The sequence below is a fragment of the Myotis myotis genome, unplaced genomic scaffold (assembly GCF_014108235.1).
Source record: "Myotis myotis isolate mMyoMyo1 unplaced genomic scaffold, mMyoMyo1.p scaffold_m19_p_13, whole genome shotgun sequence".
In the NCBI taxonomy this organism is placed as follows: domain Eukaryota; kingdom Metazoa; phylum Chordata; class Mammalia; order Chiroptera; family Vespertilionidae; genus Myotis; species Myotis myotis.
In genome coordinates, this window is record NW_023416317.1 from 27,791,706 (window position 1) to 27,807,936 (window position 16,231).

At 47.5% G+C, this 16,231-nt stretch overlaps 1 protein-coding gene across 5 annotated transcripts in view; it reads left to right on the forward strand.

Moving 5' to 3' along the window:
* NMNAT3 (nicotinamide nucleotide adenylyltransferase 3) overlaps window positions 1–10,821 on the forward strand; it is a 78,318-nt gene extending 67,497 nt beyond the window's left edge. For 4 of the 5 annotated variants that reach the window (XM_036332399.1, XM_036332394.1, XM_036332395.1 and 1 more), the window contains 2 exons: window positions 1,976–2,058; window positions 9,643–10,821. In XM_036332399.1, the coding sequence (XP_036188292.1) occupies window positions 1,976–2,058; window positions 9,643–10,025 (466 nt within the window). In that variant the 3' untranslated portion in view covers window positions 10,026–10,821. The remainder of the gene's footprint in view (window positions 1–1,975; window positions 2,059–9,642) is intronic. The other variant, XM_036332398.1, reaches the window with a different exon arrangement.
* The last annotated feature ends 5,410 nt before the right edge of the window (window positions 10,822–16,231 follow it).

Here is a 16,231-nt window from a genome sequence, read left to right on the forward strand (position 1 = left end):
ACTCAAAATAGGTTAACTTGAACTAGAAGCTTCAAGGCAAGTAAACTAAATGACAATCAGTACTTTTATTGATCACCTAGTATGTGTACTAGGTGCTTGCATGTATATAACATTTAATCAGCTCAGCAGCTCTGAGAAGTAGGTGGGTTTAGCCCCATTTTACCGATAAGGAAATGGAGGTTCTGAAAGAGTCAGGGACATACTCAAAGTCCTGCAGTAAGCAAGCAGAAGTGAGACCCAAACCTACTTCAATCTGATGTGAGATTTCAGACTAAGCCAGGAGTGAAACTGTAGAGATGAAGCTTACCAAAACCAAAGTAGAAAGGCAATATGGGAGCACAGCTAGGCCTTAAGAAAATTTAGCTGAGTCTCTGAGATTATCAGGAAGGACTTGGACGAGAATTAAATGTATTCTTTATCCACTCCTTCCATCATTTCTGAATTTAGCTGACTCTGGGTGAGCAGTTCCTGAATACTAGGACTATAAGGATGAATTAGATGCGCTTCCTGTTCACAATCTTATGGGGAAGATAGGCTGACAACAATAATAATAACAGCTAACATTTATTGGGCACTTCCTGTGTATGGGCCAGTGCTAAGCTCGTCAGTTAATCCTCACAGCAGCTCTCTGGGATTGGGCTGTCATTATACCCCATCCTACAGATGAGGAAACTGGAGGCAGATTGCATAAGAAACCCAGCAAGATTGCACAGCTACAAGCTGGAGCCAGAGTTCCAACCCAGGCAGTCTAATGCTAGAACTTCATCTTTACACTGAGCCCACCCCCAGTAATCATCAGCATTGAACCTCTTCCCAGCACTTGGCAGGGTAGAGCACTTCCTTCTTCATGTTCTTGGGATACTGAGTGAAGATGAGGCCGGCATGAACTTTCATGACCAATTAACAGACAAGGTCAGTGAGGTTCCGAGGGTGTTAGTTACCCTTCCGGGATCAGACATGGAGGAGAACATAACCTTGAACCCACCTGCCCTGGCTGCAAAGCATATGCTTTTACCACCAGGCACTGCTCCCTCTCAAATACAGCTCTAGTTAATGCATAGTACAGTAGGTAGGAGATAGAAGATCAAATTGATATGACATAGTGATTACCTGTGTCTGATTTTTTTTGAAAAAAGAAGAAGACAGAGCTGTCTCTTGATTTGCAGAAGACAGAATGCTAAAAGAGCCACGCATGCCAAATTGGTGAGGCTAATCATATTTGAAATGCTAACGTGTAACGAGATTTGCTCTGTGTGTACTGTTCAGTGCACTTTGCATGTACAGCTCTTTTAATGTTCATAACCACCCGTTGGAGGCAGGCACTGTCATTATTCCTCATCATGCAGATGCCAAACCATCCACACAGACTTGAAACCCTCGCTCAGGGATACACAGCAGGCCTGGGGAGGAGCTGGGATCCAACCCAGGCAGCCTGGCTTGGAGCCAGACTCTTAGCCATCACTCTCTCTAGTTCTAAGATAGTAACTTACGGTAAGAGTGAGCATCTTTTTTGGGATCGAGCTGTCAGTGCCTTCTGTGTAGTTGCTCATTTACCTTCACAAAAGCCTAAAAAGTGGGTGTTTTTGTCCCGGCTTTACAAACGAAAATTGGTGTTTTGAACTCAGGTCTGTCTGATTCTAATAACCGCTACTCATTCTTTTTAAAAAGTGAAATATTGAAAGAAAATGTGAAAAGAGTAGGAATACGCTAACTCCCCCCACCCCCTTCATGCTGGGCTCACAGAAGGCAGTGAACTGTCTTGGATAGGGCTCTCTGGACGACCCCTCAGTGTCTGCTTTCTGTCTACCACCTGGCACAGGGCCTGGCACATAGTAGGCCCTCAGCAAATAATTGTGGAATGTGCTACCTAAAATGGACAGAAGCAGGCTGAGACTTAACATCTGGGAGCCCCTGGGTGGCTTTGGGGGACAGTAGGCTGCACAGACACACCCTGAGCCTTATGTTTACAACACAGGCATCATCACAGCGAACTACTCAGATATCTGCCCCAGGAGGAAGGTCGGGGCCAAGGCAGAGCTGTCTCCCCAGCACCCGCAGGTGGGTACTGACCCCCTCCTCTGTGGGAGGGAGAACCTCTGGGGCCTGCCTGGTTGGGGTTACGCTTCCCAGGCTGAATGGTCAAATTAATCAGTCTGCCACCACCCCTTGTAAATCATTATGCTAACTTGGGATTTCCTGCCCCAGAGGGGTTTACCTACCCTGTGACTTATGCTTGTGACATGGATTACAGTCAGGGCTGCACAGGGATAAATGGGTGAGTGATGCTGGGGTTCTTTTAAAAGCCTTAGCCTTTCTGTTTTGTTGTTTTGTTCTTTTTGTTTTTTTTCAGGGTGGGTTTTTTTCTTGTTGAATACAAAATGTTTCATTATAACCCTTAAACTGAGAAACTAATACAACAGTGTAACTCAGTGGTTTACTCGGGAAAGAAGACTTGTTTTTAAGGGAATTTAAAGTTGATTTGGATTGTCCTTTCAGTTTATAACCCTGGGTTTCCACCCTGTTGTCAACTCCTGGTGTATGATAGAACCTTGTCAGCTATGATTTCAAAGTACCTTCTTTCTCTAATGGCAGCTATGGTACTGGGGTGGGAGTCAAATGCAGGGCCCCCTCTTGCAAACAAACAGGAACACCAGGTGATGGGAGGGCAGGACTTGACACAAAAGGGAATTAATTACTTTCCCACTGGGCTGAAATTCCAGCAGCCCATCTGCAGCTCTCCCAACTTTGGTTGGTGGGACACTATCTCCAGATCAGTGGGGCTTGGGAATGTCATGGTTAAACAAACCTAAAACGGTTTCTTTACTGCAGGCCTTTCAGAGCCTTTATTATGTTCATGAGCATTGTGACCCCACAGGAAAAGGAAATAGCAGCCATTGTCATGTTTTAGTCATGGAACTCTTTATGGTGCATGTTAGTAATTCCCACAGCTAGTGCTCCCCAGAACACAGACTGGGAGACAGTCTTCTAAAAGGACTTGAAAATGCCAGCAGGCCCCAAAGGTTTCATGCGGTAGTCCCCAAATGCCGGTCAAAGGATCCCTCGTAGCAGAATCACCTGTGAGGCTTGTTAAAAACAGGAATTCCCAAACCACACCCCAGACCGCCCAAGTGGAAATGGTACCTGGGAATCTGGGTGTTTCACGGTCACTCTGGGGACAGGCTTTACGGCCAGTTTGGGGAACTGTGTACTGGAGCAGGAATCTAAGGAGGAAGGAGTTATAGAGTGTCCTGTGTAACCAGCTTATACAGTGTTTATTATATTCTTCTGCTCTCCGCCTCTCCCCCGGACTGCATGGGCTCTTCCCCCTGTCCCAGTCATGAGCACAAGAAGTGTTAATTCTCAGCCTTTTGCCTCCTTTCTGAATCATCTCTGGCTCAGCAGTCACACCTAATAGGGTCTAGAGATGCTGGCTCAGCACTGCCCCGGACCAGGCTCTGGGCTCAGGCTGAGAACAGAGGCAGCCTGCCCCCACCCTAGACCTGAGCTGGAGACAGGCTGTGAATGGTGATGAGTCCAGGCAGGGATTAGGAAGGCTGCCTGGAGGAGGAGACACCTGCACTGAGACTCATAGGATCAGTAGGTTATCTGGAGTTGGGGGCATTTCTGGGCAGAAACGCAGCTGAGCAAGGCACAAAGGCAGGAAACAGCATGGGTGCTGGGCACTCCGTGCCTCTGGGGAATGCTGGAGCCTCCAGTGAGAGGCTGGGAGCCCCCCCACCCCTCCGTGATGTGGGAGGCATGCCCCCCTGAGGCTCCCATCTTCTCGCATGTTACCTCTGCACATGCTTCCAGAATCCCTGTCGGCTCTTTACCTGGCCTGCCCCCTCCTCCCCTTCCCATCTCAGCTCCCCTGTCGAAACCTGTCTGACCCTGAGGCACAGTTTAGAACTTACCTTCCCCGTGAAAACAATCCCATTTGCTTTCATTGAGATGGACTCCTCACTCCCTCTGCCAAAGCTCACAGCACTCTCTTTTGGGATTTATTTTTCTAGGGGTTCCTAGCCCACTCTGCTTGGCTCTGTAACATTGGGGTTTGTCTCATATCCCTTCTTTCTGTTCAAACCCTAAATGCTACTCATCTTGTTCTCATGTAAAGTAACTATTAAAAAAGGAAGTTTACATTGAATGAAAAGTGGGCTTTTAGTTGACCAGAATGTATCAGGGGCTTTAAAATGTCCATGCCCCTGCCTGACCAGTGTGGCTCAGTGGTTGAGTGTCGACCGTGCACCAAGAAGCCACTGGTTTGATTTTCGCAGGGCACATGCCTAGGTGGGGTTGAGTTGGGTTGCAGGTGCTCACGGGACATGCAGGAGACGCCGGTCAATGTTTCTCCCTCTCCTTTTCCACACTCTCTAAAAATCAATAAATTTTTTTTTTAAAGGAGGAGGGAAAAATGTCCATGCCTCTTGCTTGATATAGTTCCCACCCCACCTTCTCAGGAATCGAGCTGAGGAAATAATTAGAAATCAGGACAAAGATGTATGCAGAAAGATGTTTATCACACAGTTTTTATAATGGCAGAAAATAAAAGAAACCTCAGTGTTTAAATATAAGGGCATGTGTAAGTAAATTATACTGTACTACAGGCCTGTTGCATGAAAAGATTCATGCAGTAGGCCTGGGTCCCGGGTGCCGGAGGAAAAGCAGTGCCTCTCCGGCCAGAGCCGCCTTCACAGCCCTTGCTGCTCTGGCTGGAGCCACCTTCAGTCTTCGCTCCGCTGCTTCGCGCCTATGTATGCAAATTAACCGCCATCTTTGTTGGCAGTTAATTTGCATATCTTGCTGATTAGCCAGTGGGAGGTGTAGCGAAGGTACGGTCAATTTCAATCTTTGTCTATTACTAGATAGGCTACCTGGATGAAGAATCTACACAAAAGGTTTTCTTGGTTTAGAGAAATGCTTATAAGGTAAGTGGAAAAAAACAGGATACAGTTCTATATATATAATCTCAAGTATATAGAAAAATATAAATATTTTAAAATATACCAAACTATTGATGATTTGTAGAAAGCAGAATTATTATTATTATTATTACTAGAGGCCTGGTGCACAGATTCATGCACTGGTAGGATCCTTCAGCCTGGCCTGCACCCTCTCGCAATCCGGGAACCCTCGAGGGATCAGGCTAAAACCGGCAGTCCGACATCCCACGAAGCAGCAGGTGGCCAGGGAGGAGCCCGAGCCAAGCCAGGCACTGTGCCACTCCTGCTCTTCCCAACCCCCCTACGCCTGCCACCGCCACTGCTCAGTAGCACTAAGGCGGAGGTGGGAGAAGCTCGTGCCGCTACAGCTGCACTTGCCAGCTGTGAACCCAGCATCTGGAGCCTGTCAGTCAGCTAAGCAGCGCTCCCACTGTGGGAGCGCACTGACCACCAGGGGACAGCTCCTGTGTTGAGCGTCTGCCCCCTGGTCGTCAGTGCATGTCATAGCGACCGATTGTTTGGTCATTTGGTCGTTCGGTCACTTAGGCTTTCATATATATATAACTAGAGGCCTGGTGCACGAAATTCGTGCACTCGGGCAGGGGGGTCCCTCAGCCCAGCCTGCGCCCTCTCACAGTCCGGGAGCCCTCGGGGGATGTCCAGCTGATGGCTTAGGCCCACTTCCCTGTGGAAGCGCACTGACCACCAGGGAACAGCTCCTGTGTTGAGCAGGACTGGGCCAAAATGGGCTCTCTAACATTCCCCGAGGGGTCCCGGATTGCGAGAGGGCACAGACTAGGCTGAGGGACCCGACCGGTGTATGATTGCCAGGCCAGGGAGGGACGCAAGAGGTTGGCCAGCTGGGGAGGGACTGCAGGAGGGCTTCAGGGCATGTCCGGCCCCTCTCACTCAGTCCCAATCGGCCAGACCCCAGCAGCAAGCTAACCTACCAGTTGGAGTGTCTGCCTCCTGGTGGTCAGTGCACATCATAGCAACTGGTCAACTGTCTGCCCCCTGGTGGTCAGTGCGCATCATAGCAAGTGGTTGAGCAGCCTTAGCATATCGTGAGCATATTACACTTTGATTGGTTGAACGGACGACTAGACACTTAGCATATTAGGCTTGTATTATATAGGATTATTATTATTTCCTGCTTTTAACACATATCTTCTATATATTCCATAATATTCCATAATTGACACAGATATGTTTGTAATCAGGAAAAAAAATTGTAGCGCAATTAAAAGAGGAAGATGGAGTTTTTCTCAGCATAAGTCTGGCTTTTGATGAGGTGGCTTGTATGTTACTAGTGACATATTTCTAAAGGACTGTTTGTGTGCTGTGTATTTTATTGTGTGCTGTTCTACTCTGGGATTGCAAATTATAGGCTGAGCTCAGCATTTTCTGGCTGCCAGAGCCCTGCTTTGCCCATCACTCCTGTGATTTGCAGTCCTCCTTGGCCTCACCAGTCATGTGGATTGCTTGCTGCGTCCTGGGCTACATGGGTGTCACACTGGGATGGGGGATGCCTGGGTCCTTTAACAGCCGACTGTGTCTGTCTTTTGTGAAGTTGGTCCCCGCCCTGGGCTGATGGGGCTGAGCACAGCCCAGTGGCCCTCAGAGGACGCCCTTCCCATGTAACCTGAGCAGGCACTTCATCCGATTCCATTTCACACTGACTTGTCTGGCTAAGCTGGGTGCTGCCCTACAGACACCAGTACCTGGCTTCATCTTTGGTGTCCTCCTGTGTAGGCCCAGAAGTCCCACGCTCCTGTGTGTGTCCGTGTGGCCCACGTGGCCGTGGGCATATCCGGCACTAGGCAGGAAGTGCACATAGCATTCCCTCCCTCACTCAATTTCCATAACTTCCTCAGGAGGTTTCATCATCCCCATTTTACAACTGAGGAAGCAGGCTTGTCTGCTACAACTATCCCAGAGTCCCAGCAGGTCTGAAATTCGAACCCAGGACTGACTGACCTCAAGGTTGGTGCCCTTTAATGTCAAAGAGGGCAGCTCGCACAGTCATCCGTTCAACTTCCGGTCAGGGCACATGCCTGGGTTACTGTAGGCTTGATTCTCCAGTAGAGGGGGTGCAGGAAGGAATCAATCGATGATGTTTCTCTCTCTATTTCTCCCTCTCCCTCTCTCTCTCTCAAAATCAATTAAAAAAACATTTTAAAAGGTGTTAGGGCAGCTGGACATTCAAAGGAAAAGGTCCTGGGGGCACTTCCCTCACATTCCACGTGAATCTCTGCTTTTCAAAGCCGGTGGCAATTCAGAGAGAGCACCCTGCCCGAGAACGCCAGCACACCTCCTGTTTGTGTCACTGCATCACTGTTGGACAGTCCAATGGTAGCCTTTACTCAACACCTCAGACGATGTACTGTGGACTAGGGTGGTGAGACCCACTTGACCTGAAGATTGTGTAGCAGTGATGTGAGTGGATTTGAAAGGGATATGGGAACACTTCTGTGAGGCCCGATGACAGGACTGCCCAGAGTTGGGGTCTGAGCACCTGAGGCCGGAAGAAGACATGCCTTTGACTTGAGGACCAGAGAAGGGGTGAGCAGGGGCTCAGAGTGAATCATGCTCCTACTGTCATTGTTAATGAGTCAAGCGGCATCTAATATTGAAGCCGATATGTGGAAATCATTCCACAAATATCTACTGGGAGGAGAAGGGAGTGTCTTTGTTCTCTGACCTATAGGAACAGGGGTGTGTGCCCTAGGCCTCCAGAGACCCTGGAATTAAATGTACATCACTTAACCTCCCCCAGAGGAAGGCCATATAAAAACCACCCAACTGTTTGAAAGGACAAACTCTGGTGTTAGGCTGTAGTACAATGATTGAATAAATAAGAAATGAGTAAAAACCTCACAGGTGCAGAATAATTCAAACCCACACATATGTTGGAGCAATGGGACCAGCCCAAATTAGTGAAAAGTGTGAGTTATTGGAAAAATTTTAAATGCAGTTTCATTGATTATAAAAGGCCATGGGATACCCCGTAAGTGTTCAATGGATGTGTCAATGAATGAATTGGTGGATAAGTGGGTGGATGGATGGACTGATGGATGCAGGTAACACATACCACACTTACTCAAAGTACTTTACATTTATAAGCTGGTTTGATTCTAAAATAATCCTAGTTGATAAGTACTATTAATATCCTCATTTTAAAGTTGAGGTCACACTGTTAAATAACAGGATTAGATTCTAAGGTGTCTAGAATCCTGTTCTTAACCATGGAGAGTTCGTGCATCATGCATTAATATATGTTTGAATGTCATTCCCTTATACCAATATCATCCTGCTAGAGTGTTTGAAAAGTGATTTTCTCTAATTACATCTGCTGAGTAAACAAGTCCAGTGCCCACCATTTCATAGGTGGGAAACTGAGGCCCAGGGAAGGAAGCCTTGGCTCTAGCCCCACAGAAGCCTGTGCCCGACTGGGGCTGGGACTCAGACCTCCCCGCGATACTCGGTCTGTCACTTTCCATTCCACAGCTGGCCTAGTGCCCCTCTTCTACTTCCTTTCTCTGGTCCAGGTCCAGATTCCTTTCAAGGTTCCACAGTAGAGGAGCCTAAACTGAGCAATTACGTCCGGCAGGTTTTCCCCAGCAGGTGGGATCCCTGAAGCCCCTCCCAGCTGAGGTTTCCTGGTGACTGAGAGATGCCAGCGCTCTAGGACCCCAGCCTGTGCTGTTTACCAAAGCTAGAATCCCCTTCCAGAAGGGCCAGAGATCCTGCCGGTTGCTTCTCCCATGGACTTGATTTTTCCTGTACAATCCAGGAAGGGCTTCTCGGTTCTGATGCATGTACAATTCCTGCCAGCAGGCGGCAGCAGAGCCTACCAGTTACAAATGCCCCACCTAGCGGCTGGCTGTCAGGTTTGAATACTAACTGCCTGGATGAGGGAGTGACCTCAGGCAAGTCACTTGCTTCTCTGTGCCTTCCTTTCTCCCTCTGCAAAATGGGCGCAACAATAATACCTGCCTCATCAAGTTGTTCTGAGGCTCAAATGAGATTATACACAAAAGGTGCTTAGCACCCAGTAGTGCTCATAGTAAGCACCCGATAAATGTTAAGTACTCTTTTATCAGCAATATCGCCATTCTGTTAGAACAAATGTCAAAGGATTATCCACATTGACCAGTTGTTCTAGACTAGAGCTTTGTTTCATTGAAAACAGATGACAAGGTCATCAGCTGGGGCCTTGGAGACCTTTTGGTTATCCTTTACAATTAACCTTTATGATGAGGGCTTACTTAGAGAAGCACAAATGTGAGAGCTGAAATGGGTTTTGAGAAGGGAGTAACTTGTCTGAGGCCCACAGCTTGTTAGTCCTCGGGCTTAAAGAAGGATTCCTCTGTCAGAAGATGGGGTTCTGGGTACAGCACAGCCACCTTTGGACCACTCTGCGTGGGACCCAGCAACCACTAAAAATAAAAACTATTTTGTGTCACTTGGCACTTCACCAATAGCAAACAAAGATTTATTGATTGAATTATTACCTGTAACTGTGTGTCCCTGAAGTGGCTTCAGATTCATGCTTTTTCTTTTTAAGTCATGAGCATGGAGACATTGAGTTTCCAATACATTCCAAGGAGCGTTTATGAACATTGCAAATGGAATATGTTATCTTTCCCGGCCGTGACCCTTCCTGTAACTTTGCTGGGATCTGCCCTTGTCTTTCCAGCTGTGCCTGAGCTGAAGCTGCTCTGCGGGGCAGACATCCTGAAGACCTTCCAGACCCCCAACCTCTGGAAAGACGAGCACATCCAGGAAATAGTGGAGAAGTTCGGGTTGGTGTGCGTGGGCCGGGCTGGCCACGACCTGAAGGGGTACATCTCGGACTCTCCCATCCTGCAGAGGTGCCAGCACAACATCCTCCTGGTCAGGGAGCCAGTGCAGAACGACATCAGCTCCACATACATCAGGAGGGCCTTGGGCCACGGGCAGAGTGTGAAGTACTTGCTCCCGGACACCGTCATTGCCTACATCAAGGACCACAACCTCTATTCCACGGGCAGTTCTTGCAAAGGCAACAGCGCCCAGAACAGCGAAGGAGAGGCAAGCTAGGAGGGCCAGCCTCTTCTTCACTGAGCTCCTCCTGAGGAGAGAGCATTCGGTCTTTGTTTTTCTTTTTCTTTTTTTCCATTTTTCCTTTGTTTTCTTTCAAGAATAATTTTACTTCTGAGGAGTCTTCTGTCCCAGGAAGGGATGCCTTCTTTCGGGAAGAGCAAGTGTCTGGAGGATGAACATTTATCAAAGAAGTTAACATGGCGTGGCAGGCCGTTAGGAGTAGGCAAAAGCTCTCAGCACCTTTGGGTGAAGAGGCCTTCTCATTTCGTAAGGGGTACTTGTGACATGCACATTGAAGGTGGTTCTGCGCATGGCAGGGTCCCCTGTGGGTCACATCAGAGTTGCTCACAATGCACTTTTTAACTAGGACCAGGTGCAGCATGGTCTTGATTGGAGAGATTTGACAGGATGCTAATTAACAAACAGTGGGCTTTGTCAACACCAGGTTTCAAACAAAATACCAACGGAGGACTTAAAAGTTTGGAAGCCACACTTTTGCTGATTTACACCAGATCTTCCTTTAAGAACCAGGATCTGCCTGCTTACTGGCCATTGATAAAATTTCAACTAAAATATTTCTAAGCAGTGATCCTCAAACAATATTTTTGATACAGCAGATATTTTTAACACAGCTATTCTATACATGCCCGAGCTCTTGATGTCCAGGTTTCTAAGAAGAAACTGAGGTAAGACAGATGCCTCGACTCTGTTCGAGGATCTTTCTGAATGTTTAATGATGGCCTGCCTGTTTGAATATTGACAAAGGGATAAAATAAATTGACATCAAAAACTACTAATGAAAAGTTTCTCTTTTTCTTCCTTTGTTGTATTATTAATGACCAGTGTGCCAGATGTTGCTCTTCTTTTTAGCTACTCCATGAAATTTGCTACAACTGGCCTGAATTTAAAAGTTTATGTTCCTAGCAGTGGAGGAGGCAGTTGCTTTTCAACACCATGCAAACGGTTCTCCAATCTGAAACTCTGGGTAGATGGCCTTGTTCAGCTGGGTCCTGGGAGATGGGAACAGGAGCCTGGCGTGGGTTCAGGATTTATCCTTCCATTCCCAATAGGAAGAGGTTTTTCTCCTGGCTCATCCTTGCTACAGATTTAGTCATGCAGAAAAATAGAGGGTCAGTCGAAGAAACCTAAAATCTCCCAAAATATATCCCAGTGTTTGCATGTGTCATTAGGGGGATGACTGAAATTGATTTCCTGGGTCCAGAGCAGAGGGGGCCTCCTTGGGGGTCCCCCAGACCTGTACTCCTGCAACCTCTGAAGCTGCTGACCATTCCTCCCCCGCCCCACCACCATGATTGATTGCTACCCTAAAGGGGTCCCTAAGTACCCTGATAATGCAAGGGAATAGGAAACCAACAGCCTTTTCCAAAAGCTGCCACAGCAAAGGATGCGACTTTGACTAGCTCCCTTCCCACTGTGAGCGTCAGTTTCCCAGCCTCTAAAATAGGAACAGACATCCTCTAAGTTCTCTTCCAGCTCTGATTTTCTACGTCTCCGAGTGCCTCTGACCTCAGCCTGTCTACCTTTCTTTGGGTCCAATATATTTCTAGCCAGACTAGGAGCTCTCCAAGGGCAGGGGGGGTCTTTGTTTTGTTTGTTGATCCGTCCTGTACCTAGAAACCTGCTACTCCAAGTGTGGTGCCGGACCCCAGCACGGACATCCCCGGGGGCCTGGTTAGCAATGCAGGCTCTCAGGCTCCTGATTCTGAATCTGCATTTTTACAGGATTCCCAGGCCGCCTGATGTACTGGCCTAGAACAGAGCCTGTTACAATAATGTTAGTTTTCTTTTAACAAGCTGAATGCATAACTGAAATTACATCACATTTACTCTGCTGAATATCTTCCTCCTTGCTCTCTGAGCAGTGTTGCCCCACTGTTCTGTGTGGAGTATAGGAGGCAAAGGAGGAAAACACACACACACACACCCTGCAATCAGCTGTGCTGTTCAGGAAAAGGGGTGGAGAGGGAGCCTTTGGGTTGGAGGCAGGGTTTCTCAGCTTGGGCTATATTGAGATCATTCTTTGCTGTGAGGGGCTGCCCTGTGCGTTGCAGGATGCTTAGCAGCATCCCTGGCCTCTATCCGTTAGATGCTGATAGTAACATCCCCCACACGTCCTGCTGTAACAACAAAAATGCCCCCGGACATTACCATATTCCTCCTGGGGCGCAATATAATCATCCTAGCTGAGACCCACTGGCTTAACGTGGCTGCAGGGGTATGTATAGGACGAGGGGTTCTGTTTCCCAAGAGGGAAAATCAGGAAGAAGCAGCTTCAGAAGAGCCTCCTCTTTAAAAAATAAAAAATAAAAAAGTTTGGGAGCAGTCCCTACCACTCATGAAGTCGTGTTTATTCTGGGGGTCACGATGCCCTTGACAGTAAGAATCAGGGGCACCTCGGTTTCAGTCTCCCTTCACTTCCCAGGGCCCTTGTGGCTTTCTCTCCCGTTTTCACAGATTGAGGCTTCCAACGTACCTGTACCTTCAGAACTGCCAGCCAGGGCCTGGCAAGAGGTGACTGTCAATGGGTGGAAGCTAGTAGTTGTATGATTTTGATTATTATGATTCAAAAGTCAGGATTCATTTATTCAAATCCTATTTATTGAGGACCTCTCATGTGCCAGGCACTAGACTAAACCCCAAGGGTATAAGAATGAGCAAAATGGACACAGTCTCTCCCCCCTAAAAGCTTGCGGTCCACTGGGGAGGTGGGCAGGAATCAAATACCCACAGGACTAGACATGGTTAGAACTGTGATGAGGGCTCTCAGAGCAAATACACTGTGTGCTCTGACACCAAGAGGCAGCAGGTTCACCGAGAAGCGTAAGTGCTAGCCTTTCACTTTCCAGCACCCTTGGAGGGGTCTGACTTGCACATCATAATTTTTATTCTTATTCTGAAAAGGGGCCTTCAAAACTGTACAGAGTTTAGACCCTAAAAAACATCAGGGATTCACCTCCTATGGCAGGGAAGAAAAGATGGATTTGAAACCTGAAAGATGAATTCACAAGACTTGGGGGATGGGTCAAGGCCACTGGCTTTCAGAATGAGCCGCATGTGCAAAGGCCCTGAGGCAGGAAAGGGCAAAATAAGCAGCATGATGAGCTTGATTTATTATCACCCCCTTAAGAAGGGGTTTATTACAGTATGCACCTGAGAGCGGTATCCTCACATGCCACCATCTCCCTGTCCAGCCTTTCTACAGGCTCAGAGCTCCAGGCCCAACAAGGCTGGGAGGAGATGCCTCCATCTCTCTGATTCATGACTGTATCATGGGACTCCCACCAAGCAAAACATTCACTTCTGAGCCTTTACATTGTCCTAAAACGAAACAATAGCCCTAGCTGGTTTGGCTCAGTAGATAGAGCGTCGGCCTGCAGACTGAAGGGTCCCAGGTTTGAGTCCCATCAAGGGCACATGCCTGGGTTGCGGGCTCGATCCCCAGTAGGGGGCGTACAGGAGGCAGCCGATCAATGATTCTCATCACTGATGTTTCTATCTCCCACTCCCCTCCCCTCTGAAATCAATAAAAATATATTTAATCAATAAATAAAATAAAACAACACACATACAAACCCACATACCCACACTCATATATATATTTCTCTACTCTCCCTTTGTCCCACTGATGCCCGTAACCACCCCTTGTTAGTATCAGAGGAGAGAAAATGTGTATCACTGCTGAGCTCCTGATTGCTGCCTGGACTCTGACCAGCACACCTGATTTCACATTCCTTTCCACTCCCTCGGGCCTTCTTTGCATCTGGTTTGCCTGGGTGTTTTGTTGATTTTGCAAGAATAGAAAAACAGTGGCTTGGGCTCCTGGGTAAATAGAATTTCCAGCCTTAAATAAAGGTTCTCCCGTGATAGCGTGTGCTGCCGAAGGAGAGGAGCTCTGTGTCTAGCCTCAGGAAAGACATTTTCATTTATAATGCTTTCTGTGTCATTTGGGACAGAAGGATGTGAAATTCCATTTTAAACTGACAGCGCTCCGGATTTGCAAGGTGCGTTTGGTAATTGGGTTAATACATGACTATGAATGTCCTTATCCCCATCCTCGCACTTCCTATGCTGAGTGTTTCTGCCTTCACTTTTTGCAAAGGTCTCCCTGCATAGACTGCGTTCCATTTCAGTCATGAAGTTATTTTCTTGGGCCAGAACTCAGCATTATAGACACACGTGTGTAACTAATAAGCAATCTGTAATAATGCACCTAGGCACACCCTAGAAAAATTTTTAGAATTATTCAAATAACCCCAAGGGGACATGTTCATGGCACCATAGACCGAAAACCAGAAGGGAATTCATCTGGTCCCAACTTCCCCAAATGATCAAAATTCTAAAATCCCACAAAGTCATGGGAGTTTCACTATGAGAAACAATGACAATATTGTGTTCTGTGGACAAGTTGGGGGAGCCATCGCTTCCTCCTGTCAGGGCCCATGTGGGAGGCATCCAATCTATGTGTCTCTCTCACATCGATGTTTGCCTCTCTCTCTCCCTCCACCTCTCTTTCTCTCCCCCTCCCTCCCTCCCTCCCTTCCACTCTCTCTAAAAATCAATGAAAAAAAAAATCCTCGAGTGAAGATTAACAACAACAAGAATAGAACTCTAAAAATTTCCCAAAAAAAGGAAGACTAAAACCCAATTTAAAAATGATCCAAAGCTTTGACTGGGCGTGTGCAGCAGGCCCGGTGTTGCTCTTTGGAAGGACCTGCTCATGGGGTGACCCTTGGCTGGCACCGGAGAAATTGGCTTTTGGAGCACTGCCTGCATGTCTGAGTGATAAGAAACCTGCCCGGGGCACTGAATCCTGTACCAGCTTGCCTCGACTATGCAAACATGATTTATAATGAACACCTGCTTTCCTTCTAGGAGCCCGGAATTTTGGTGGTCATGGCTGGTCGTGCAGGCAAAGTGCCCTCATCACCAGCCCATGATAAAAACCCTACACAGGTCCAGTCAAATATTTGGATCATTCATAATTGGGTTTTAGTCTTCTTTTGGGGGGAATTGTTAGAGTTCTTGTTTTGTTTTGGTTTTTTGTTTTGTTTTTGTTGTTGTTGTTAATCCTCACTTGATATTTTTTCCATTGATTTTTAGAGAGAGAGTGGAAGGGAGTGAGGAAGGGAGTGAGGGAGGGAGGGAAGAGAGAGAGAGAGAGAGAGAGAGAGAGATATGAGAGAGACACATTGATTGAATGTCTCCCACACGTGCCCTGATGGGCCAGAGATCGAACCTGCAACCCAGGTCCATGCCCTTGAGCAGGAATCGAACCCTGGAGCCTCAATTGAACCCTGGAACAGCAACCCAAGTACATGCCCTTGACCAGGAATCGAACCCTGGGCAGAAACAATCATGCTGATGCTACATTTCAGTGCTGGAGGGGAAAGTGTGCTCTGTGTGGCCCCCACCCCAGGAGGGAGAACTTGGGAAGCCTTGGCCTGAGCTCCTCCAGACTCTATCTGCCGTGTCTTCTCCCCAGGCTAGTCCTGCTGTGTGTCCTTTTGCTGTGATAACGCATTACCATAGGCATAAATAATTGCTTCTGAGTCCTTCAAGTGAGTCATCAAATGTGAAATCCCAGAAGCCAGACACTTCACCAAAGAAGATACATGAAGGACAGAAGCACACGAAGCGAAGCTCGCCACTGTCAGTAATGAGAGAACCACAGTGAGACACTACTTCGGATCCACTGGAATGGTTAAAAGCAACCCAGCAATTCCGCTTCTTGGTACCCACCCAAAAGAGATGCAAACATGTCCACTCAGACATGTGTGTGAGTGTTGATAGCAGCATTATTCACTGTAGCCAGAACCTGGGGCCATGCAGATGTCCATCAATGGATAAATGGAAAAACAGATTCATCCGCACAATGGAATACTAAAAGAGAAACCTAGCAATAGGCACCTGCCCCAGTATGAGTGGATCTCAAAAATATGCGGGGTGAAAGAAGCCAGACATGCAAGACGGCATAGCGTATCATTCCACTAATATGAAATTTCTAGGCAAGGCAAAACTATAGAGGCCGAAAGCAGGCCGGTGGTGGCTGAGGGTGGGAGTGAGGATTAACTGCAAGTGGGCACAGGGACCTTGCGGAGGTGACAGGAATGTTCTGACTAGATTGTGCTGATGGTTGCACGACTGTATACATTTGCTGAAGCTCATCAAACTATGAACAAAAA